The 24,643-nt window shown below is 35.4% G+C and overlaps 1 protein-coding gene across 1 annotated transcript in view; it reads right to left on the minus strand.

Moving 5' to 3' along the window:
• Window positions 1-7,664: 7,664 nt before the first annotated feature.
• Window positions 7,665-24,643, minus strand: part of COL11A1 (collagen type XI alpha 1 chain) — a 209,538-nt gene continuing 192,559 nt past the window's right edge. The window contains exons 58-67 of the mRNA XM_062191844.1: window positions 19,611-19,664; window positions 18,895-19,002; window positions 17,969-18,022; window positions 17,825-17,860; window positions 17,676-17,729; window positions 15,603-15,852; window positions 12,311-12,423; window positions 10,852-10,920; window positions 9,644-9,877; window positions 7,665-8,335 (exon numbers count right to left, since the gene is read on the minus strand). Of these exons, the coding sequence (XP_062047828.1) occupies window positions 8,189-8,335; window positions 9,644-9,877; window positions 10,852-10,920; window positions 12,311-12,423; window positions 15,603-15,852; window positions 17,676-17,729; window positions 17,825-17,860; window positions 17,969-18,022; window positions 18,895-19,002; window positions 19,611-19,664 (1,119 nt within the window). The 3' untranslated portion in view covers window positions 7,665-8,188. The remainder of the gene's footprint in view (window positions 8,336-9,643; window positions 9,878-10,851; window positions 10,921-12,310; window positions 12,424-15,602; window positions 15,853-17,675; window positions 17,730-17,824; window positions 17,861-17,968; window positions 18,023-18,894; window positions 19,003-19,610; window positions 19,665-24,643) is intronic.

Raw genomic sequence — 24,643 nt, forward strand, 5'->3', positions numbered from 1 at the left:
ACATCTCTCAATGGAAATCAGGCAATTTTATTGGATCCAGGTTTATGGTAATAATGCAATATTCTTTCATGAAACTTTCTTAAAATTATAAGTAGAAGATGCTGATTTTAGGTATAAATTAGTGAAGAGAGAGGAATGGATAGAGCATAAATGTTGTCTTTTTTCTTCTTCCTCTGGTTCGTCAGTTCATGTGATTCTCCAGTTACATGTACATCTGCTTCCCCTTGTTTAACAGATGCATTACTTAAGGACGTTGCATGAACCTCAGGACACTTTATGTTTCTGATAACAATGCATGTGATTTGGACACAGATTTGCATCATTTTGAGGAATTCTTGCTGAGAAGCCGGACTCAAAAACTGACTCAGTGCGGCACACTGGTCTGCTGCCGAGCCCCGCTCCAGATGCTTTGCTGAATGACGTTAACTGGAATGAGGCTGAAAATCTGTTTTCGACGTTTTGTGTTCATGACTTGTCTCTTCATTTTTGTTTAAATGAGAATTTTATATGGAAATTACTAATTTCTACGATAAGACTAGAGCGTTTGTGAAACTGGTTCCCAGTGACAAGCAATAATAATAGTAGAAAAAATTCAAAATAAAAAAAAGCTGAAGCAATGCTTATTTTCACAATTTGCAAAATCACCATCGGATGATGTTTTCTAGAATTTCAGATATATTTGTCACTCAGAAATACACAAGAAAAAGCACACGATGTCATTACATCTTCCCAACCTGATTTTAACATTATTGTTCAACCAACAACGTATTGTACCTCTTATGAAAACCAATACCCTGAAGAGCAAGCAGTTAGATTTTTTTACTTATTTATTTCCTTTTAAATAAATACTTATTTTCATTTTTCTTCAAAGGGCAGAGAGACAGACAGATAAAAGAGATCTTCTGGGCCTGCACTGTGGCGTAGTGGGTAAAGCCGCCACCTGAAGTGCCGGTATCCCATATGAGCACCGATTCGAGTCCTGGCTTCTCCACTTCCAATCTAGCTCTCTGCTATGGCCTGGGAAAGCAGTAGAAGATGGCCCAAGTCCTTGGGCCCCTGCACCCACCGGGAGACCTAGAAGAAGCTCTTGGCTCCTGGCTCAGCTCTAGCCGTTGCGGCCAATTAGGGAGTGAACCAGTGGATAGAAGACCTCTCTCTCTCTCCTCTCTCTCTCTCTCTGCCTCTCCTTCTCTTTGTGTAACTCTGACTTTCAAATAAATTAATTAATTTTAAAAAAGTGAGAGTAACCTTCCATCCACTATTTCACCCTCTAAATGCCCAAAATTGTTCTAGGCTGTAGTCTAGAGCCTAAGACTCCATCCCAGTCACCCACATGGGTGATAGAAGCCCAAGTACTTGAGCCATCACCTGTTGTCTCCCAGGACATGCATCATTAGGAGGTGGAATCAGAAGTGAGTAGCCAGGACCCCAATCAGGCACTCCTATCTGAGATGTGGGTGTCCAAGCAGTGCCCTTAGTCAGTGCATCAAACACCTGCCACGTTTCATTTTTTTAAGTTGATAAGGTTAGCATATTGAAATAAACAGACTTTTAAGTAAAATCTTTGTGCCTGCAACATAATACAATCTGACTCTCATTAGAATGTCAACTCATAGTGTCCCTAGACATGTGAGAATAGAGTAAATGGCCGTTACCAGAGTTCACTTGTCTTCACTTTTCCTGATTCAGATCTGGCAGAGTCTTGCTCTTTAGTGGTAACTTACCTGGATATGACTTCACAGTCAGGAACAGGTACCAAAGGGACCTACTCAACAATTCATCCCATCAGCCACTATTTTCAAGAATAAATACTTTACTGATTTCCAAACAGCATTTTTTACAATGAAATATAATACCATAGAGTAGACTGTTAGACATCAGGGTAAGTCCCAATAACACAAGGTGAGACGCCTGTGGATAAGAGAGAGTGAGGGAAAAGGAGATGAAGTGAAACGTGTTTTTTAGTTCTGGTAAAATAAAACAAGCAAAAGGCATTGTTGTAGAGGATAGGAGACCTTTGAGAAATTTAATATGTCAGAGTAGTTCTGTTTGCAATTTCATTCCTCGTAGAAGTTTTTTCTCAGTATGGAGATTAGAGTTATGATGAAGGAAATGAAAAGGCATGCCACAAGTCTTTAAAATTATGTAGTGAGGGGCCAGTACTATTGTGTATTAGGTAAAGCAGCTGTCTGCAACAATGGCATCCCCTATGGACACCGGTTCAAGTGTCAGCTGCTCCACTTCCCATCCAGCTTTCTGCTAATGGCCTGGGAAAGAAGCAGAGAATGGCCCAAGTGCTGGGGCCCCTGCACCCACATGGGAGACTGGGAAGAATCTCCTGGCTTCTGCCTGGTCCAGCCCCCGCCATTGGGGCCATTTGGGGTATTGAACCAGCAGATGGAAGACATCTCTCCTTTCCGCTCTCTCTCTGTAACTTTTCCTTTCAAATAAATAAAATAAATCTTGAAATAAATAAAATTGCATAGTGAACAATTATTACTACTGAAACTTAGGCAATTGTAATAAAGATGAAGGGGAAGGAACAGTTCTGATCCAGCTCCCTGCTAATGCACCTGGAAAGCAGCAGAAGATGCCTAGGTGCTTGGAGTCCTGCCTCCCACTTAGGAGACCCGGATGGAGTCCCTGGCACCTGGTTTCAGTGTGACCCAGTCAGGATCATTTCTGAAGTGAACCAAGTGGATGGAAGATCTCTTTCTTTATCTGTATCCCCCTCTCTGTTACTTTGTCTTTCAAATAAATAAAATAAATCTTTAAAAAAAAATCCCTCCATAGCAAGCTTGGTTTCTCCAATTAATTGAAATACTGGCTATCCTACATGGAATTGGGTAAAGTCCTGTCATTTAAGGTTAATTTTTCATTGTGCCCCTGAAGTCCATTTCTTTGCAAGCAATAAAATAGTAGACAAACATTTCACTTACACTGGAGGCCATAATATGATGGTGATTAATCTGGGAAACAATTAATTTAGGAGCTCTAAATTGTCACTAGAATTAATGAATTCATTTAAGAGCCATAAATTGCCACTAGAATGAGATCTGCTACTGGGACACAAGATTTGCTTTTCTTTTTTGATAAAAGGCACGTCTTCCTATTATAGGAAGAAGACGTACTTTTTAACTCCCTAGAGACATAAGGAGATAATTTAAAAACAGGAGTCAGTGTTTTTGTTTAATTTCATGTAAATTATATTATAGGCAGAAATACCATTATAACAATACTGTATTAATAAGTCCAAATTATTGTAATGTGAAACATTTTTGAACTTATTTCGATTTGTGGTTTTGGGAGGGGAGATGTATCTGTGAGTCTCTACCTTTTCTCTTGCTCTTTTTTACCCTGTCTCAGAAGGAATATCGACATGGACTCACTAGGCAGAAAATAAATTTGGATTCTGCAGGAATCGCTGTATACCGGTCACTGAATGTGCAATGCTTTAATCAGGATATTTTTCTGTAAGCTATCTTACTATAAATCACCCTGCAAGCTATGGATCTCTGAGCAGCAGTGACACTGAGCAATGGATAGTCATATGGCCAGTACAGGGATATGGGACTACCAAAGCAGAATACTCTCCAACTCATCCTTCAGAGAGCAAAACACGTCCTGGCAAGAAAAATAGGCCTGAGTAGCTATGGCTGATAAATCTGAACTTCCTAGTTTTTAAAAGGGCTTAAACTATTGTTCCTTTTTTATATAGTTTGCAAATTGTCTGTAAAACTTCTGACAACTTGGGTCCTCTAGAATCATGCAATTTCTATGTTTTATTTTAAAATTAAAACTTTAAAAAATTCTATGAGGTGGGGAGCCCATGTGATATTAGCTATATTTCAGAAAGGAACTTATATTACAGTGATTATAGCTACTGTTTCTTTGGTGGTTATATATGCCAGGCCCTTGCATAGTCCTTAATTAGCTCAATATTTTGTGATCATTAATCATGCAGCATATTATTTAACAGGAAAGTAACAAAGGCAAACTTCAGCAACTTCTCTTGCATGTCTTCATTTCAGACCTCGAGGGTTCTACTGCAAATATGCTCAGATGGTCACAGAATTTATACCACTTGCCAAAAGAAGGCACATTGACCATGCTAAAAATTTGCCAAAATAAGGTACTTGGACGATGATAAGTTAAGAATGCTCTCTTCCCAGTGCAAATTCTCTGATTTCCTTCTTTGTGTTGAGTGGTGGTGAAGAGGCCAGTCAGAAAATTCAATTAAGGATTCATTTTGGGGGGATTTGTAACAAATACCTACATGATGGGTATAATTACATATCTTGCAGTTCGTTTTGTGTGTAATCTATGCTATAATCTTAGTTATGAATGGTTTTCTGTATTAATCCTATTACCCAACATGTTATAATGACCAAAAAGTGTAATCACAGATTTTCCTCAATGATATTCACGTTTATGGTACCCAAAGTGTGAAATCTATTGGCAGTGAAGGAGGAACAACCTTAACAAAACATTTAGAATCAGAAGCTTCTCTATGAAAAATTCTTACAAGTTTTAGTACATATAGCAAAGTAATGGAGATCTTTTCCTAAATTTTAAAACAATCTGTTACTTATCAATAACAATATGGGAAATAGAAACATTTCTATTTTATTATTATTGCTCTTTCATGATAGAGAAACTTACCATGAAAATTTTAATTATAACAGGCCAGCATTGTGGTATAATAGGTTAAGCCATTGCACCAGTTTGATTCCTGACTGCTCCACTTTCAATCCAGTTCCCTGTTAATGCCCCCTGGGAAAGCAGTGAAAGATGGTCCAGGTCCTTGCAACCCTGTTTTCATGTGGGAGACCTTGATGAAATTCCTGGCTCCTGCCCTCGGCCCAGCCCAGCCCTGTGCTACTGCAGCCATCTGGGGAGTGAAAGAGCAGATGAAAAGTCTCTCTGCCTCTCCCTCTCTCTGCCTTTCAAATACATAAAATAAATCTTTTTAAAAAGATAAATTATAAGGGTGGGCATTTGGCACAGTGGTTAAGACATTGCTTAGGATGCCCACATCCTACATCAGAATTCCTGGGTTCAATCTCCAACTCCGAGATTCTTTCTATTGCTCACTCTGAGAAGCAACAGATGATGGCATAGGTGGTTGGGTCCCCGCCACCCAAGTGGGAGAACTAGATTGAATTCTGGGCTTCTGGCTTCAGCTCTGCCTTCCCTGGCTATTGTGGTCATCTGGGGAGTGAACCAGCAGATGGGAGATTCTCCCTCTCTCTCTGTTCCCTTTCTCTGTTTTACAAATAAAATAAGAAAAAAAAATTTTTTGACAGGTAGAGTCATAGACAGTGAGAAAGAGACAGAAAGGTCTTCCTTCTGCTGGTTCACCCCCTAAATGGCCACCACGGCCAGAATTGCACCAATCTGAAGATAGGAGCAAGGAGCCAGGAGCCAGGAGCCAGGTGCCTCTTCCTGGTCTCCCATGCGGGTGCAGGGGCCCCAGCACCTGGGCCATCCTCCACTGCCCTCCCAAGCCACAGCAGAGAGCTGGACTGGAAGAGGAGCAACAGGACTAGAACCCAACACCCATATGGCATGCTGGCGCCGCAGGCAGAGGATTAACCAAGTGAGCCATGGCGCCAGCCCCTAAGTAAGAATTTTTTAAGAAAGAAATTAAATTATAAATTCTACTGAGGTACATGCAACGTGATTGCAGAGTCAAAGCTCGTCAAAGCTTCACAAAGGTTTTTAGAAAGTTAATAATTAACAATATTTTCTTAGATTTTCTGATATTTTTGTTACAGTTCCATTTAAAAAAAAAACAAATAACATTCTTGTAATATCTTTCCTCATTCCAAGTAGTCTCTTCAGTACTTTGTTTTTGTTTTTTTCTTAAAAAAGAAATATATTAAGTGTTATGTAAACATGGCCCAGGATCTGCCCCTATCTTCAAGATTACCATTATTCTCCATATTTTTCACATGAATGACTTACACAGAATGGGGCCAGTACTAAAATGTCATCTAATATATTTTTTCTATTTCACTGAACTTATCTTTGTCTGGATTAAATCAATTACAGGGGAGAGAAAACAAAATCCAGTGTTATTCAGAAGACCATTTCCATATAAAAAAGGAATAGAAAGTTTAGTTATCTATTCATTTTTATATTGAGTGTCAAATCTAAAGATATTTATTTACATAGAAAAGTAAAACCTTATCCCTAACATAAACTAATAGGCAAAGTATTCTGTTTTATTGCTATATATTATTATAATGAATCGTTTGAGGTATGAATCCTTCTTTACTTATTATTTATTTATTTATTATTTCACATGTGATTTATAAATTATTTCAAGTAAAGTTCTGTACTTTTAATTTTGAAATGAACATGTTTGGGACTTTGTACAATATTCAATTATAAAAAGTATGTTTTGGCATTTTAAATAAACCTTATATTTCTTTTGTAAATAGCCTATTACCAGGTGGTGTCTATTATTTTACACATACGGGAAATTTAAGCAACATTTCTCTGCAGGGTAAGACGCTTATGCAGAAGTATGAAGCCATTCTAATCTGGATGGTCAAGAATGAGAATCTAAAGCCTTTTCTGCAGCAGAGAATGATTTGGAAGCTACTTAAGAAAAGAGAATGACCAATCCAGGTAGACAAGACTTGAGTTTATTTATAAGATTCATATCTCCCTTTTGGAAAGCAAATTTACATACTTGATTTCAAAAAATAAAAGAAATTCTTAATGACAAATGTTCATGTTTTAATTTCAATATTACAGGTATGTTCTTTTGTGATAAATTATCAGTTGATAATGTTCCAGTGGAATCTGGCATCAATTAATTTAACATTTCAAATAAGAAATAATAAAACATTTATTTTCAAGTCTTACATATATTACTTAAAATAGATACAAAGTTCAGTTTGTAATTTTAAAATTTTACTGCTATTTCAAGCTACTGAGAGAAAATACCTTAGTGGGAAAAAAGGTTGTGATTGTCTTGAAAAAGTATGACTTTTAAAACAAGTACTATTAATAGCAGTCCACCCATATGTTATTTGGCAATTAGGTGGGTCAAATGATGAATGGAATTATCTCAGAAGGAAAGAAGTAATATTTGGTGGGCAATAAAATAATATGAGACTTTATAATATGCAACTTAGAATCAAATTCAAGGTGACTGATTAAAAATTCTAACATTGCACAAATCCATAAATAATTGCTTAGATTCCATCTTTAATATTAACCAGCAATAATGAAGCACACTGAAAACAATTATATGAGATAGGTTGAAAAAATTATACATATGATTGTTCGTTTAATGGAAGCATCAATTTGCTACAATAGTTTCTCACATATATTTCCCTGTCCAAAAATATAGACTTGCTTGTTTTCCATATATACAAGTATCCTGTGAAATCCTGGATTCTGAGAAGAAAAAGTTTGAGGTACGGCATTGAATAAAGCATCAAAATGCATGATATTTTTGGCTGCAATTCAGCAAAGTTACTGTCAGCAGAGGAGAGTTGATCGTAGTGTGCTTCCAAAGTCTTCCAGGTTTTTGCCCTCTGAGAAATTTGTTGACGACATCAAATAATTGAACTCTTCAACGTCAATATATACAAAGGCATTTTATTATTAATCAAAGAAAGGGAATTAGAGTCATGAGGAATTACAACTTTATTTTTTCATAGTACATATATTTATTGCCATCATAGTTCTGCAATTGTCATAAAATTAAAATCAGATGGAATTCAGAGACACGTGCAAGTTTTGGAAGTGGACACATAGATAACAGTATAGAACTGTACATAAAATAATTACAATTTATTAAACACATTGTTTTAGCACATCCTTGATGGACGGGAATGAGCACCATATTTTTTATGAATATATATTTTTTCTCTCTCTTTTTTTTTTTCTACAGCACCAAAGAAATCCAAATGGGAAAAGGAGATGTGAATTGGGCATCAAGAACCAGCTGTTTCCATCTCAGCCACACTATCAAATATCTTTCTGATTTTCATAGCTTTTGTCATGTGATTCTGCCCCCTCCTGGGCATCAGTATTTCCTAAATGGTACATGTATATGTAGCAAGATGTTTTCTATACCATCCTTATTCAAAACTTGCATGTGGCATAAAATGGGTTGGTGGCACCAAGGCATATTTTCTGTTGATTTCATATGTTTTTTGTTCTAATCTTAGCCAAGGAAACAAACAGCACTAACTTCAAATCCAAACTTCTGATTCTGATCACCAAAATCATTGATCATTACATCAATGATAGGTACTTGGTCAATTTTTGGTGTGTTGATTTCAATCACAGTCTTCCCATAGCCTTTTCTGGACTGTAAAAGTAAGCAGAAATATACAATTATTTCGTGTTTTTAAAATGCTTGTTATTCTTTCTTAAGCTTCTAAGTGGAGGTAAGAAGGTAAGACAGAAGAGAATAAAAAACCAATTTGCTAGTATCTATATGATAACTCTTCTCATTATAAGTGATGCCACTTGTAGCTTCATATTTAATATTTTACATTTAATAGCTGTATTATACAACTGTGACATTCTAACATCCTGTATAGTTAAAAAATCTTTTTGAGCTGATAAATACAATTTAACATGAAAAATGATGTTGATACTAGCTTGTTATGGAAATAATGCCAGACTCATCCAAGACTTCATGGAAATATATATTATAAAAAATTGCATATCGACTTCAAAAATTCTTTGCATCAAAAGAAATTCTTTTAATTGTTTTCCTATTTTTACATGAAATTTTGAAGTATCCTCATAATCCTTACTGTAACAGTTTTAATTAGATATACATAGTCAAATTCTGTTATGAAAACATTGATATAGTATGGTAATTTTAACACAAGATGTGAAAAGCAAAACATTCCTGCACTATATATTAATTTTATGAATATTTAATAATATGCTACTATTGGGAAAGCTTTCTACAACTTTTGTTTCATTAATTTGCTTCCTGTTCTCTTCTTTGTTCTACTTATATACCAGTCAATTTACTGAGAGTATACACTTGTTTATTTGTAAGTGTGACTTCTCTTCAGTCATCGGTACTCAGCTAAAGCAATTAAGTTTTTACAGTGTTCTAAGAATCATTTTCTTACATAGAATTCCAATGTCTGAGAAAAAACTCCAGAGAATAAAGGTAACAACAATGACAGCTTCCAAACAAACCACCCAGAAACAAGTTCCTCAAAAACAACACACAGGGGTAAAAATTATCTACAGTGTAAGTGGCATGTTGGCGATTCCTTTATCCATCATTTTAGAATCACAAATCAAGAAGGCCTATCACATAAGACTTTCTATTTTTATTTTTCACTTTGAGAATATCTAGCTGTAATACTTTTCAAAGGTAGGAAATAGTAAGATAACATATGATACAAGGTTACTCTTTGCTAAAGTTTTAAAAATATGTGTTTAAAGTGTCAGTGTTTGTGCATACGTGTGTATTATGGGAATGTTAGTGGTTTCTAAACTACTATGTTTTTAATATGTCAATGATAAGAATCAAGTCTTAATCATAACTGACATCATTTCATGAAAGAAAACTGGCTTGAGTCAAACCAGGATGGCTACAGTCTGTCTCTTATCTCTGTAGAAAAAGGCAAGCCAAGATTTTACTTACTGCACAGCCATCATCCAGTGCTTTGATGTAAGGGTTGTTGTCATAGGACATCTCCTCATCATTTGATCCCAGGAACCGAAGTGCTTTGTCATAACTTCCTGATAACACATCATACCAGGCTGCTGACTGATGACAGTGGTAAGTGAAATTTTGCCGAGCAGAGGCAGTCAGAAGTTTCAGGAATGTCATTTGCACCATATTTATGGAATTACCTTCAACATCTACATATGAAAGCTGGAAATACAAGTATAGAAAGTCACATGAAGACTTTTTATCTCTCTTCTACTTTCAAGAACAAATCACTGTCAACAGTGAACTATGATTCAAGAAGCATGTGGATGAATGAACAGATTGATTTTAAGCTAATGAAAAAGTTATGCATTGAGGGTCACAAGACCCAGAGATAGGATTTCATGAAATCAGCTTGTTTTCCCACCTAGCCACTGAAATTCTTGCTTATCTTTGACAAAGTGACTTTATCTCTATGCTTTGGTTTTCTAGTTAGGAAACATTACAAAAAATGCTTCAGTTTCCAAGAAATGTTTTATTATACTTGAGTATCTTTTTAAAAAGGTGGTTACACAAGGAAATAATGGAAACAGGATTCCAGTGCAATGCAAAAGTTAACTGTTTTTATGTTATGTTGTTTGATTTTTCCTACTCCTCTCAAGAATTTTAGAATGCATTACAATATCCAAAACATTTTTGATTTTTTTTTTTTCATTTTATTCAAGCTACAGAAAGACACGAGACAGAGAGATCTTCCATCTGTTGTTTCACTCCTCAAATGATGATAATGGCCAAGGGAGGGTGAGGCTGAAGCTCTTTTTTGAAATAGAGAACAAAGAATAACTAAGTGTCTAACAGACAGAACATGACATGGTAGGAGTCAGAGATACTGAGTGGATATTATATTCTTGCACCTGATATTTATAACAAGCTATTACATGATGTCTACCTCAGGTACTTTACGTGACTATATTTTTTTTCAGTAAATTTAGTATATTTCCAATTACTTTCATATAAAAAATTTAGTCTATTTTAAGATACCACAATTGTATAACAGATATTAGATGCAGCAAACCGGAGAACACACGCAATCCTGCTTGGTATAATTTAGATTTTCACAGTGTGGGTCTAGAGATATGTAATTTAAGCTTGCTTAAGGAGTTCCACATAAACAATTTCATATTGAGGTAATAACATACCAGTTTTCCTCTCTTAAATTCACTAAACCAACTTCCTGGTGTCTCCTTTGGCCATGATGAAATTCTGACCTGTTGCAAAGGAATAGGAAAATTTAAAAGTAAGTGAAAATTATGTACATTAGTGTTTATGAATATATTGGTAATTTTCAGAAAGTAGTGGATGAGTTTTTAAAATTGCATCTACCCTGGATTACACAAAATGAGATAAGGAGCAATTAGAGATGGATCTTGCATATTTCATGCAGTGGAAATTGAGTCACTTCCTTCCAGTTCGCTTTACTGGCTCACCATGAAAAGGCAGGGAGAAACAAAGTTGTTAAGGCACACTGAGGGTCGTAGGGAACACTGGAAGAATACTTAGGTAGCTCCTTACATAGGAAACCTTCAGAATGCCAGCCAGCATTAGCCAGTATGGCTGGAACTATCAGCTTTCCAAAAGCATTCCTAAAACACTCAGCCAGGAAGTAAGGAGGAGGATGCAAGGGAAAAGCTATTTGTAGGAAGCAAGCCTAATCATTGCCCACTGGCAGGGATACTTAGAATCTTTCATAGGACCCCACTCATTGTTTTGCTTTGTAGAGATCAGCAAAATATGAGGATTTATAAGGCCTTACCAGAGGGGGTTTGAATAGTTAGTGAAAGTGAAGGTATTTTTATCCATATTTTCCCATATTTCTTCGGTGTCTCGAGTTTTCTTATGCTTTTCCACATACCAAGTGGGCTTGGGAAATGAAGGCTGCTTTGTGTCTGCCCCTGCTACCCATTCTAACTCACAAATTTTCCTCCAAGAAAGATTAGCCATGCATAAAATTGCTTTGCTTTGCCTTCAGGGGCTTTTGTATGCCCATACCACTTACTAAGAAGAATGAGATTTAATTGCATGAATACAAGAAGGGCAAATTGTTCTACTTACAAAATATTTGGAAAATATAATCATGCTAGTGAAAAAGCGTTCTTATATTAATGATTGATATTTAGCTTTAAAGGTAGAACTCAAGGTGAAAATCAAGGAATATGTTTTCAGAGAATAAAGATTTTAAAATTATGTAAGTGCAGAGGATATTTCATATAAAAGATTAATTCTGTATAAAATTGAGTATTTTAAGCATAATATGCAGCTGTCAGTTCTACCACATGATAATTGGGCAGAAGAATACTACCCATGCACTGAAGTCTGAGATTCAGCTGTGCTGTTTTATTGAAAGCCAATGGATTTCAGAGAACAAGCAGGTGCATAGAGAATACATTTGGGGAAAACTTTTTAAAAAGATGTATTTTTTTTAACTCTATGTATCATTTTGGTGCCTTCTTCATATGCATGCAAATAAAATGGTCTAATTACCCTGTAAGAAAAGCAGGTAAATGAAAATATGACAGTATAATTTTCCTGTTTAGTTCAATATTGCAAAAACATGGCAGGAAATGTCAACATTCACCACCAAAGCAGATTGATACTTACTCCCTCAGATTTTTTGTCAGGATAAATGCAAGTCTCACCACCAGATGTGAAATTACAGTAAACTTTGAAGGAGTCTCCTGAACAACCTTGATTAGGATCAATCCAATATTCACCTAGAAGGCAGAGAAAAATATGACACATATAAATGTATTGATACCAAATCTTATATGTCAGATACATAATTTGATTATAAAGAGAAATAAGGCAAATAAATAATCATAGATCTCTTCCCTTTTAGATTTTTTGGCATACTGCAGTATGTTTTAAATACTTAAAAGAGTGGCCTTTCCTCTAGTCAGTCTCAAAGGTTTGCAAATGTCTCATATACTCCATGTGCAACATTCTTTTTTTATTCTGAAATATCTATCACTTTTAGGTAGCAGCTTAAATGTCACCTCTTCAAATCTTTACATCTCATTTATTCATGTGAAATTACCTGCACATTGGAATCAGATGTGCTTGACCTCAAATCCCATGTGTACAAAAGTACTTCAAAAAGCTCATGGAAAATGGAATTACTAGGTAAGTTTACTTCGGTGCAAATTTTTTTTTTGAATCCATTCATAATTTTTTCATAATATTTACTATTAACTTTTTGAAGATCCCTCATATGCACAGATTAATTAAGAGTTTGATGATTGTAAGATACTTTGCTCAATAGTGTGGTCAGTATCCTATGGATTCTATGTTCAACCTATGTGTAATCTATTTGTTTCTCATTTCTATTGACACAGTCCTAAATCAAGCCATCACCACCTCTAGTCTACAGTAGCCCAGCAGCTTATGATAAAGCATCCTTTGATTCCATTTTGCTTCCTTCTGGGTCATTAAATCATTCTTTAGTTCAGCTTCAAGAACCTTCTTTCAGTCCCGTGAAAACAGCAAGAGCTTGTCTTCAAAGCTCTGCAAATGTTCCACACATTTTGTCCTTTTGATTCTTAGTGTGACTGACTTTTTAAGGCTTCAGAATAAATGTTACCTCCTCAAATATAACCATGCAGTTCCACCAAAATGAAATAATCGCTAAATGACCTAAATGTTCAGTATTTTTTTATGAAATAATGCTATAATGTGCTGTAAAAATTTTTTATTTAATTATTTGAGAGGTAGAGTTACAGACAGAGGAAGAGACAGAGAGAAAGGTCTTCCATCCACTGGTTCACACCCCAAATGGCCGCAACAGCTGGAGCTGCATGGATCTGAAGCCAGGAGCTTCCGCCTGGTCTCCCACGCAGGTGCAGGGGCCCAAGCACTTGGGCCATCCTCTACTGCTTTCCCAGGCCATAGCTGAGAGCCGGATTGGAAGAGGAGTAGCTGGGACTAGAACCAGTGCCCATTTGGGATGTCAGCACCACAGGTGGAGGATTAACCCGCTGCACCACAGCGCCAGCCCCAATAATGTGCTGTTATTAATGTTTTTCTTTTTCTATCTCTACTGCCAGATAACAAGCAGCTCGAGGGCAATCTTCTCTTACACGTCTTTATAAGTACACAATATTGCTAAAAATAATTTAATTCCAATTAACTAATCAGTCCATTCAAGAATTAAGAGGGCTAAGTTTTATACAGAAAACACTGGTGGGATCAGTGCTGTGGCTTGGTGGGTACAGCCCCAGCCTGCAGTGTCGGCATCCCGTATGGGTGCCAGTTTGAGTCCCGGCTGCTTTACTTCCGATCTAGCTCTCTGCTATGGCCTGAGAATGCAGTAGAAGATGGCCCAAGTCCTCGGGTCCCTGTACCCTTGTGGGAGACCCAGGAAAAGCTTCTGGCTCCTGGCTTCCTGTCGGCTCAGCTCCGCCCTTATGGCCATTTGGGCAGTGAACCAGTGGATGGAAGACTTTCTTTCTCTGCCTCTGCCTCTCTGTAACTCTGATTTGCAAATAAATATTTTTTTTTCAAAAAAGGAAACCAAAACATTTGGAAACATAGTTCACAGTAAGCTTACCACTCTTGAAATTTGGAATATTTTTTTCTTAATTGTTCAAGTTAATCATGTGCTGTTATATAATTCAGAATATGCTGTCATCTTTTACATATGATTTTTATTTAGGTATGCTTACCTTCATTTAGGTGCGAAGTATAACAATTATAACATATAAATATCACATTCTCTGGGTTTGTTTAAATTTCATATAAACTCAGTAGGAATTTGCTGACTAATAAGTATATTTAAATTCAGGTGTAGAAGGGCCATTTTCTGGCACACATTCAAACTAAATCATTTAAACTCTTTGCTTACTGAATGCCAGTTAAATGCAAGAATCTCCTTGTAAATCACTGAACTAACATATCTTTTCCAAATAAACATAAAAATTTAAAGACTTTGGATAGCAATTTGCATAGAATTCTTAATAACTACCTGTGTTTTAGTTTTAACAGGCTGTGCTTGATTAAGATTAGATTTTATGACATTTTCTTTTATGGTAGCTGTACTGAATTGCATTAAACATTTTTATCTGCAGTAAATTATTTTAATCTCAGTTATAACATTCATTATGGGATTGATAGTGCAAAACAATATATTCATGGGAGTAAAAGAGGAGGCAAAGTATTTCAGTATAAAGTGGGAGATTTAAAGTCAGCTAAAAATCTGCCCATTCCTACTTTCTTAACTCTGAGTTTAGTCAACTAACAGAATATTTGAAACTGCTTCCTTCTTAGAACAACGGGTACATAAAGGATTTTGCAAAAAAAGGTAGGTATAATAAGTTTTCCTAGTTTTTCATAACAAGTAAACTGTTCACCCTTTTGGTGAACAAAAGTTGAATTTTTGCCCCACGCTATTCTGATTCTTTAATATTCCATTCACCAAACTATTGACTAATTGATAAACCAAATGATGTTAATCAGTTAGGCTATTTGATCATATTCATATTATTCACATTAATGTAAAGCACTGATCATATTCATTCAAACAACTAAATAACGTAATCTTACTGCTGAAAGTATTAATATTAATATTAAATAAGTTAATAATTTAGTATAGTTGCATAGCAATATGCACTTATGTGTGAATTCACAATATTCATGTTCTGATAATTGTCTACAAGGGAATGACCTTATGATGATTTAATGAAACCTTATTTAACAAACAAGGATTTTCCAAAGCAGATCTTGAAGTATACCATATAAATGATGTTTTTTCTGTCTACAAGACTAGAATTAATAATTATTTGCTGTAGTTTTATTTAGAGAGCATGTTAGACACTTAACTTGAATTAATGAGCTGACAATGCACTTCAGTAACTTAGAGGCTCAGTGCATTTTGTTTTACCATGTGCTATTAACATACCATCTGGGAAGTCAGGATGGCTGAGCTGCAGGTCTTTGCAAGTTCGGGCTGGATTGGTCTGAGTACCCATTGGGAACTTCATATGTTCAATGTCTTGTTTCAAAGAATTGAGGGAACCAAATATCTCCTCCATCCCATCTGAGTAATCAAGAATATTATCTTGTGCATCTGCTTGCATGCCTTCAGTGTGTCTTCTTGTTTTCTTGGGTGACAAGATCGGCAAAGGCTGAATAACTTCACCAGGTGGACCCTGTTAAAGGAGATAACGTAAGTAATATTCTGCAAAGTAGTCTGAAGACATTAGGTGTCACTGGTGATATTTTATTATAAGAAACTATAGTTGACTTAGTTTTCCATAGCTACAAAATATTTGATACACAAGTTTATAAACTTTGTAAGCTCTTTTAAAAAGAGCATAGTGAAGATATGTATGTAGGTGCACAAGCCAAATAATTTACAGCCCTTTATACATGAATGTAACACCAATTTGGGTAGACATGTTACATATATATTACACTCTTATTTATTAATCAGTTCTCATTTACACATCCCATCCTCACCACTAAATTTTATTTTATCTTTTTAAATATTTATTTATTTATTTGTAAGACAGAGGAAAAAGGAGACTGAGAGAGAAAGAGACAGAGATCTTCCACCCACTGTTTTACCCCCTAAACGGCCACAACAGCCAGGTGAGGTGAGGGCCAGGCGGAGGGCAGCATCTGGGGAGTCCATCCTGGTCTCCCAAATGGGTATCAGGTACCCACATAGTTGGGCCAACTTCTGCTGCTTTCCCAGGTGCAATCTAGCAAGAAGCTGGATTGAAAGTAGAGCGATCAGGGCTTGAACCAGAACTCAGATACAGATGCTGGTGTTGCATGCTGCTGCTTCACCTGCTGTGAGCATGGTGAGCCCCTACACCACGAAATTTTAAAATCTCTGAGAACTAAAACAGGATTTTGAGGCTTCTGTGTTATCTAATGAGTCATCGATCACACTTGATGGTAAATTATGTTATGAAATACTATTTTAAAAGATACACATTAGCTTGCTTCAAATATGTGTATCTTAGAGCTTTATGGATTTATAAACCTAAAATAAATGCAACAAGGCTGGAATTCACATGTGTGTAAGAGTAGAGCTACAACAGAGTTAAGCAATTTTGTTCTTGGTTAAATTGCTTTCCCAAAAATGTGTATGTTGACTTCCTAACCCCAGTACCTCAGAATGTGGTATTATTTGGAAGTAGGTCATTGAAGATATAATTAGTTAAGAAAATGAAGGCAATAAAGCATGACCTGATCCAATTTAAAAAAAAAAAAAAAAGGAAATTTAGACACAGAGATGGACAGAGGGAAGATAATTTGAAGAGACAGAGGGGGAAGACAGCTGTCCACAAAGCCAAGAAGCAAGGCCTGAAATGGGCCTCATCCCTTAGAAGTAACGAACAACTCTGCTGACCCTTCCATCTAGAATTTCCAGACTCTACAATTGTGAGATGATTCATTTCTGTTGATAACTCATTACGACAGCCCTAGCAAACTAATGCACATACAGTTGGAAACATTTTAGCTCAAGAAAGGAGATTAAAACACTTTCACAAGGATCCATATTTTAATTCTATCACTTAATAATTGTGTTAAGCCTGGAAAATGTCAGTATCCATAAATGGTAGCCATATTAATACTTTAAAATTGTCATTATATGCATTAGGAAAAATTATTACTGAGAATTTGTCTTTATTCCTAGGATCAGTTATAAATGTGTTTTCGTGGCATACATCAGTTAGTATCTTTAAAGTGTGATAAAAAACGGCATGTGATTTTCTTGAAAAACTAATCAAACAAGCTTATAATAATATATGAAGTATCTTTATATTTACAGAGAGCTCAATTAAATGATAAGGCTTGGCATGTACACATGATTACCTAATTGATATAGTTACCATTTCCTATAAAGTCATCATTTTTGACAGGATGTACTTTTTGATCCATCTTACAAATTCAGAGAAATCATTGGCAGGCTCTAGTTATGAATTATCTATCCACACTATTCTTATTAACATGCACTTACCGGAGGCCCAGGGGGCCCCGGAAGACCACTGTCACCCTTCTGGCCAGCAGGTCCCTGTTGCAAAGGAAAAGGGATAGCCATAAATAAAGAACAAGACAATTAAACAGACTTCAGTGAAAGCTTAAAATACCAAAGGGAAAAGTACTTACAGTAGAGCCTTTATTACCCTTTGGACCTTGGGGACCCTAGAAAATGCAAAGGAAATGCACAGATAAAAATCTGGAGCATTTGTGCCACTTTGTCATACTTGACACTTAACTCTACCCTTCAAAAACATTTTCGCTTCTACTCACTGGTAAGCCGGGAGGACCAGGAGGACCAATAGGACCAGCAGGACCTGGAATCCCCTAGAAAGAGAATCATCCAATTTAATATTTTTTGTCAAGTTTATTTGTTCATTTTTATTTATTTGAAAGGCAGAGTGAAAGAGAGAGAGAGAGAGAGAGAGAGAGAGACAGATGGGCAGAGAGAGTTCTTCTACCCACTGGTTCACTGCCTAAATACAACAGCCAAGGCTGGGCCAGGACAAAGCTAGGAGCCAGGAATTCCAACTGAATGTCCCACATGGATGGCAGATACCCATATACTTGAGTCATCACCTGCTGCCTCCCAGGTACAAGGGCAGAAAGTTAGATCAAAAGGCTGAGGTGCGACTTGATTCCAAGGACTCTAGTCAGGGATACAAGCATCCCACGTGGCAGCTTAACCCGCTGTGCTATAACACATGTCCTAAGAATCATCCCATTTTTCCTCATTTATCCTACTGTCATGTTTTATATAACAAAGCATATTACAAAATCTAGAAAATTTGAAAATGCTTCAGAATAGCCTCGATATTTGCCATTTAGAATCTAAGAAATGGCTTTTGTAAAAATTCTGAATTTTTCCCATATGCTGCAATGTCTATAAACCCCTATATTATCTCAATACTCTTTATAGATCTTCTTAATCCTCCCTGAAACCCTCAACATAAAATCTGCATGTTATGGGGACATATTGTACATATTGTGCAAGTAACTCCTGATTGGTAATGATTATGATTTTTACTTAAATAATATTTAACTTATTTAACCTAGTTAATAAAAATCTCTTTTTGAAAACACAATTGATGACAGCAGATTAAAATAAAATACTTCACTGCTTTGGTCATTTTTTTTTTTTTTTATGTGAGCAAGTCTGTGTGCATTGTTGGACAGGAAACAGGTCGTTATGTCCTTACCCCATCACCCTTTGCTCCTGGAGACCCTTGAGTTCCAGGGAGTCCTCGGTCACCCTTTTCTCCTTGCTCTCCTGGAGGACCAATCAGGCCAATTAAACCAGGATGTCCCTTTAGGCGACAGAGAAAAGAAATTTGATATTATATACAAATTACATAACATAAACAACTAATAACCATAAACTTACTATTTTAATAAGCATCTCAGTTAATATGAAATTATTTCTATATTTAGGGACTTTAAAATTTTTAAAAGATATATGGAGATTTAAAATTATCTGAAATATATAAATGCCACTCTAAAATTATTCTTGCTATTTGGTGAAATTCAGCATAAATTCTGGGAGATCAAATTACTATTTGAAAAATATTTCTGGCTGGGGATATTAAATCTCTTGTTTAAAAACATAAAAATGAGCATATTGTCACTCCATCTGTTTATTTTCTGAATGGTTATTTCAGTATAACTATATGTTTTCTATGTATGATTCCTAAGAGCGAATATTGAGAAAATATAACACTCAATTCTGGAGCAGTTTCCACTATTACTTTCCAAATTTTCTCTTTTCTGAATACATCTAGGAATCTGAGGATCGACATCTTTTTGCATTGTTTGAACAGCAAAGGTTTTCTTTAGAGTGATTTTAATTTGTAAAAGAAATCGCTTGTGCCATTTGTGTAACAGAATCATAATAAAACTTTTTTTTTTTTCTTCTTACCTTCTCACCCTTGGAGCCTGGATCACCTTTGAGACCAGGTAAGCCGGGGGGGCCCTAAATAATAATAATAATAATAATAATAAATGATAATAACAACAGAAGCAACAAAACAACAATAATAATAAGACATATAAACTAGGTATTAGATCAAGAATCATGCTACTTACTATTCACAAGACAAGTTTGGTTTTGGAATTATTTAGTTCAAAAATAGCTAAAAATGAAGTGTTAATTTTTTCAATATTCTAAATAAATTTATTTGGTTAAATCATTGTGGTTAATTTTTAACCATAATATTGATCATTATGATTAGATAAATGTGAAATTATATATATGACATAGTTCATATGTCTTTTCAGTTGAGAATAAGATATAAATGTTTAACCCGATTATAGAAGAAATTATTTCCAAATTAAACATCCAAATATTTCTTTACTAAAGTGAAATTTCAAAGATAACAATATTTTCAGAAAAAATTACAAAAATCTCAAACTTTGGATGTCACTGATCTCTGATAACCACACAAAGAAATGTAGAAAAAAATTAATATACCTTTTGTTTGTATCTAAATAAGAATTTTATGTCTAAAAATGGTTATCAGTATATACAAAATAAGAAGAAAATTCTGTATACAATAACTTCAAATTACTACACGATAATGTTGTTAGGCTATGGTGAATTTTCTGAATACTTATCTCAATTACTTTTTCACTTTCATTACAATTCCAGGAGAGACAAAGTAAGAAAACCTCATAATTCCAGCATTTCTTGTACATACAAAGTGCCACAGAATCTGCAAAACTAGCTTAGTAATTCATCTTACATATTTACATCAATGTTAATGAAGTCACCATTTGTCCGTTTTCCTTGTAAGACACTGGCTGATTTTATTTCCAACTATTAAAGCTGAGGTTCACACCTTGAACTCTGATTCCAAGTCCAACATGTTTTATTTTTTTTCAAAGGATTCTGTCCCGGTTGCCCCTCTTCCAGGCCAGCACTCTGCTGTGGCCAGGGAGTGCAGTGGAGGATGGCCCAAGTGCTTGGGCCCTGCACCCCAAGGAGACCAGGAGAAGCACCTGGCTCCTGCCATCGGATCAGCGCGATGCGCTGGCCATTGGAGGGTGAACCAACGGCAAAGGAAGACCTTTCTCTCTGTCTCTCTCACTATCCACTCTGCCTGTCAAAAAAATAAAATAAAATAAAATTTTAAAAAAGATTTATTTATTCTTTACTTAAGAGTCAGAGTTACACACAGAGAGGAGAGGCAGAGAGACAGAGAGGTCTTCCATCCATTGGTTCACTCCCCAGTTGGCCGCATTGGCCAGAGCTGGGCCGATCCGAAGCCAGGAGCCAGGAGCTTCCTCTGGGCCTCCCACGCGGGTACATGGGCGCAAGGACTAACATGGTGCTACTCAGGTGGGAAGCACTAGCAACATTCGAAAAGAACAGTAGGGTGATGTAGCAGACTGCTAAAGAAGGAAGTCTACAAGGAAGTAGACCGATTCAGATTTTAGCAGTTTTGAGGGAGAAGGGCTCCTGTGGAGAGCACAGGAATGAGAAAATCAGAAACATTTTGTAACTTGGTTGCTGGGAACAGAGGAATGTCAGAGCTTTTTGAATCTTGGACTATACCAGAACCAGAAATGGCTTTAACAAATCATAACAGAGGGGAACATGATTGTCATTTTATGATTATTGTAGAACACAGTGCATTTGGCAATTTTCTCTTAATAATTTATTGTGATCACAGTGACTGAAAATCAAGGATCTCAGACAGTTCAAAGGAACTGATCACCTTGAAATATTCTGAGGACTAATATTGATCAGATTGACAGGTGGCAGAGGCATGAGAACTTAAAATCAGTCCGGTTATAAACTTTCACAGAAATTTAGGAATTTACTGAGCTTTAGGAATGATTGAATGTAATACAATCCTTTTTTATTAAAAAGAGCAGACATCAAGAAACATTTTTTTGAAATCACAAATTTTGCCAATGCAAAAGTAAGAAACTGAATTAAGATGGAGAACCATTTATATTTTACCTACCTGATTTTTTGTTTATCTTTTAAAATACCTAATTACCTATCTCAAATTAACAAACTTGGATATATTTGTCACTTCAATATGGTTTTTAGAATACATGCAGATTGTGAAATGTCTAATTAAAGCTAATTTCTGTACGTGTTATAGCATACATTTATTTTTTATCCCAAGAATATTTAGTATCTAATCACTCAGTCTGCCACAGATGTGGGAGACCCGTGTTGATGTATTTGAGAAGAGAACAACTGATGGAAGCTCTCTCTATCTGCTTCTCTCTTTCTCTTTTCCTCTATTCCTTTGCCTCTTAAATAAATAAATAAATTACATATATGTATGCCAGTAGCAGAAACCAATTTTAAAGGCTGGTTATACTTGATGTATATCAGTTAAAATCAATATATTCTCTAGACTAAAATATGAAACACTTCATTTTGTTATAAGAGAGAGAAGTGTTAGGGCTGTTGCTGTGGAGCATCAGTATGTTAGTGTTTCATTCACAGAGTTTCCAGTCTCCCACAGAATAATCTGCAGGATCTTGGATCTACTACTTATTGTCTCTGGGCTTTATTAATAGAAATATTCTAAAAATAATAGCTGGTTCATAATATTGTGGCAGTGAAGAAAAACTAAGCTTACAAAGGCTGCACAAACAGTGAATCTTAATAGAAATGTTAATTTCTATTTCTATCTAACTTTAGATGTGCTACATGCAGATTCCTAGCAGCTTTCTTATCCCATTCTAATAGCACAGGCTAAAATGGCAAAAAAGAAGAAATATTAGTAATTCTAATTGCTGAGGTTTAATAAGAAATATACTGGACATTATGTGGATTTTAAATCCTTTCTATAGATATTATTCATGAAAAAGTTACACGTAATGAATATTAGTTCCTCTAAGATAATAATCTCATGATATTACTACAAAATGATTCTAACCATGAATATGCCAAGCAAAATCAGCTTTGTATTTTCATTAGCTAGAAATATAAATTGGTAACATTAGGATATTGAAACCAGTTATAAATAACTCTCAGAACCCGGAACAGATTAAAAACATCAGCTCAGCATATAAACACACTATTCCAAGTATACACATTTTCTATTTCCTCTTTAGGATACTGTAAATTGAAAAACCCTAGAGAAATACATAATTCATAAGTAATAAAGTGAAAAGGAAAACAGGGATAATACATTCCTAAGCATCTAGAATACACAATCAAACATTTTCCCCTGCAGTATTATGCTTTTTGGAATATTTGCTTTGATCTGCATTTCAAAACTGCAGTGCACTAAGTTTAAAGAAACTGCAGATTTGACACTTAGGAAAATAAAATTGCATAGTAATGTTTAATTTGGTGAAAAGCAAATGCTGTGTTATTTAAACTTGTATTATCATTACCAATGAACTAAGTCTCAACACTGTTTACAGTTTCAATGTAGCATTAAAATATCAAAAGGTAATTCAATAATTAACTGTATCTTTTATGTAGGCTTTTATGGTTTGAAAAATAATGCTATCAAATATTTAACTTAACAGATCACAAAAAAGAAGGAGTGTATGGTAAAACCAAAGTCATCTTGACCAAAAATAAATACTGAATAATTTTCAGCTACATCACAACTAATAGGTTTTTAAAATAAAAGCGTATGAAACAAAACTTAAAAGTAAAAATACATGCTAATTTTGCCTTCAAAAAATCAAGTAAATAATAGTTTTTTAAATCCACTGAATTCAGTTAATTTTGACATTGCAGCAGAAGGTAGAAATTAGATACCAGAACTCTTCTTTTTAAGACACGTGGTCTTATCTCATTTAGTGATTATTGTTAGTCTACTCACAAAGTAGTACTTTCACTTTAAAAAAAAAAAAAACTCTAATAGGACTCTTTATATAGGTTTACCATTGTATTTAGCTTTCCATGAACTCCCACATGAGCCATTCTACCTCAGTTCCACATGGTGATGTTAAATATGTGTGCCTCTGTGTATGTGTCTGTATATCTATCACTCTATCATCTACATATCTAATCTATCTATCTAGCTACTTATTTTAAATTCACAATGCACATATAAAATGATTTTTATCATGAGAAATATTTAACTTCTAAAGTAATACTATATCATATCTTAATTACAGTACAATCAATAAAACAGAGTGGGCAGACTCGAAGGATAAATCATTATAAGAGTTTTAAAATATATTTCATTGTACCCCAAAGAATTTGGACTCCATCAAGTTTCCATAAAATTTTTAAACTGTAATATACATGGGTAATAGATGCCCTGTTACAATTAAATTATCTAATAAGGTAGCTGCAGACTCGGAAGATCAAAGCAAAAGGTCATGTTCACTGAACAACTGTTATGCTTGAAAGTTGGGGAAGGGAGAAAGTCTTGGCAGCTTTGTCTAGCCAGTGGTGCATGACAGTAGAAAGTGTTTGGCAGCTGTTAGAGGGGAAAAGAAACCCGACAGGTAGTTGCAGAAATCTGGTGATAAGCAAGCTGAGGCCTGTGTAGACTTGAATGTGTGTGAATATATTTATAATTTCAGTGAGAAAAATACAACAAAGAGGAAGTATTATTCATATAAATTTCAGAGATTTATGCAAACAAGGACAAGTTTTCTAGTGTTTGCTAGTTTCACCTTTCACACTCAAGCCTTTTTTCCCTCCTTCAATAATCTAATCACACTTGTATGTCATATTCACATTCTATTCTCAGAGGGAATGAAAGTTAAGCTGTCCTATTGTGATTATACCTAGCATCCTCAGCCTGCTTGTACTATAGTACTTATTAAATTATGTTTTGTTTTGTTTTTTTTTTTTTTTTGACAGGCAGATTGGACAGTGAGATAATGAGAGAGAGAGAAAGGTCTTCCTTTTCCGTTGGTTCACCCTCCAATGGCCGCTGCGGCCCGCGCACCGCGCTAATCTGAAGCTAGGAGCCAGGTGCTTCTCCTGGTCTCCCTTGCGGGTGCAGGGCCCAA

This window comes from Lepus europaeus, chromosome 5, assembly GCF_033115175.1.
Source record: "Lepus europaeus isolate LE1 chromosome 5, mLepTim1.pri, whole genome shotgun sequence".
In the NCBI taxonomy this organism is placed as follows: domain Eukaryota; kingdom Metazoa; phylum Chordata; class Mammalia; order Lagomorpha; family Leporidae; genus Lepus; species Lepus europaeus.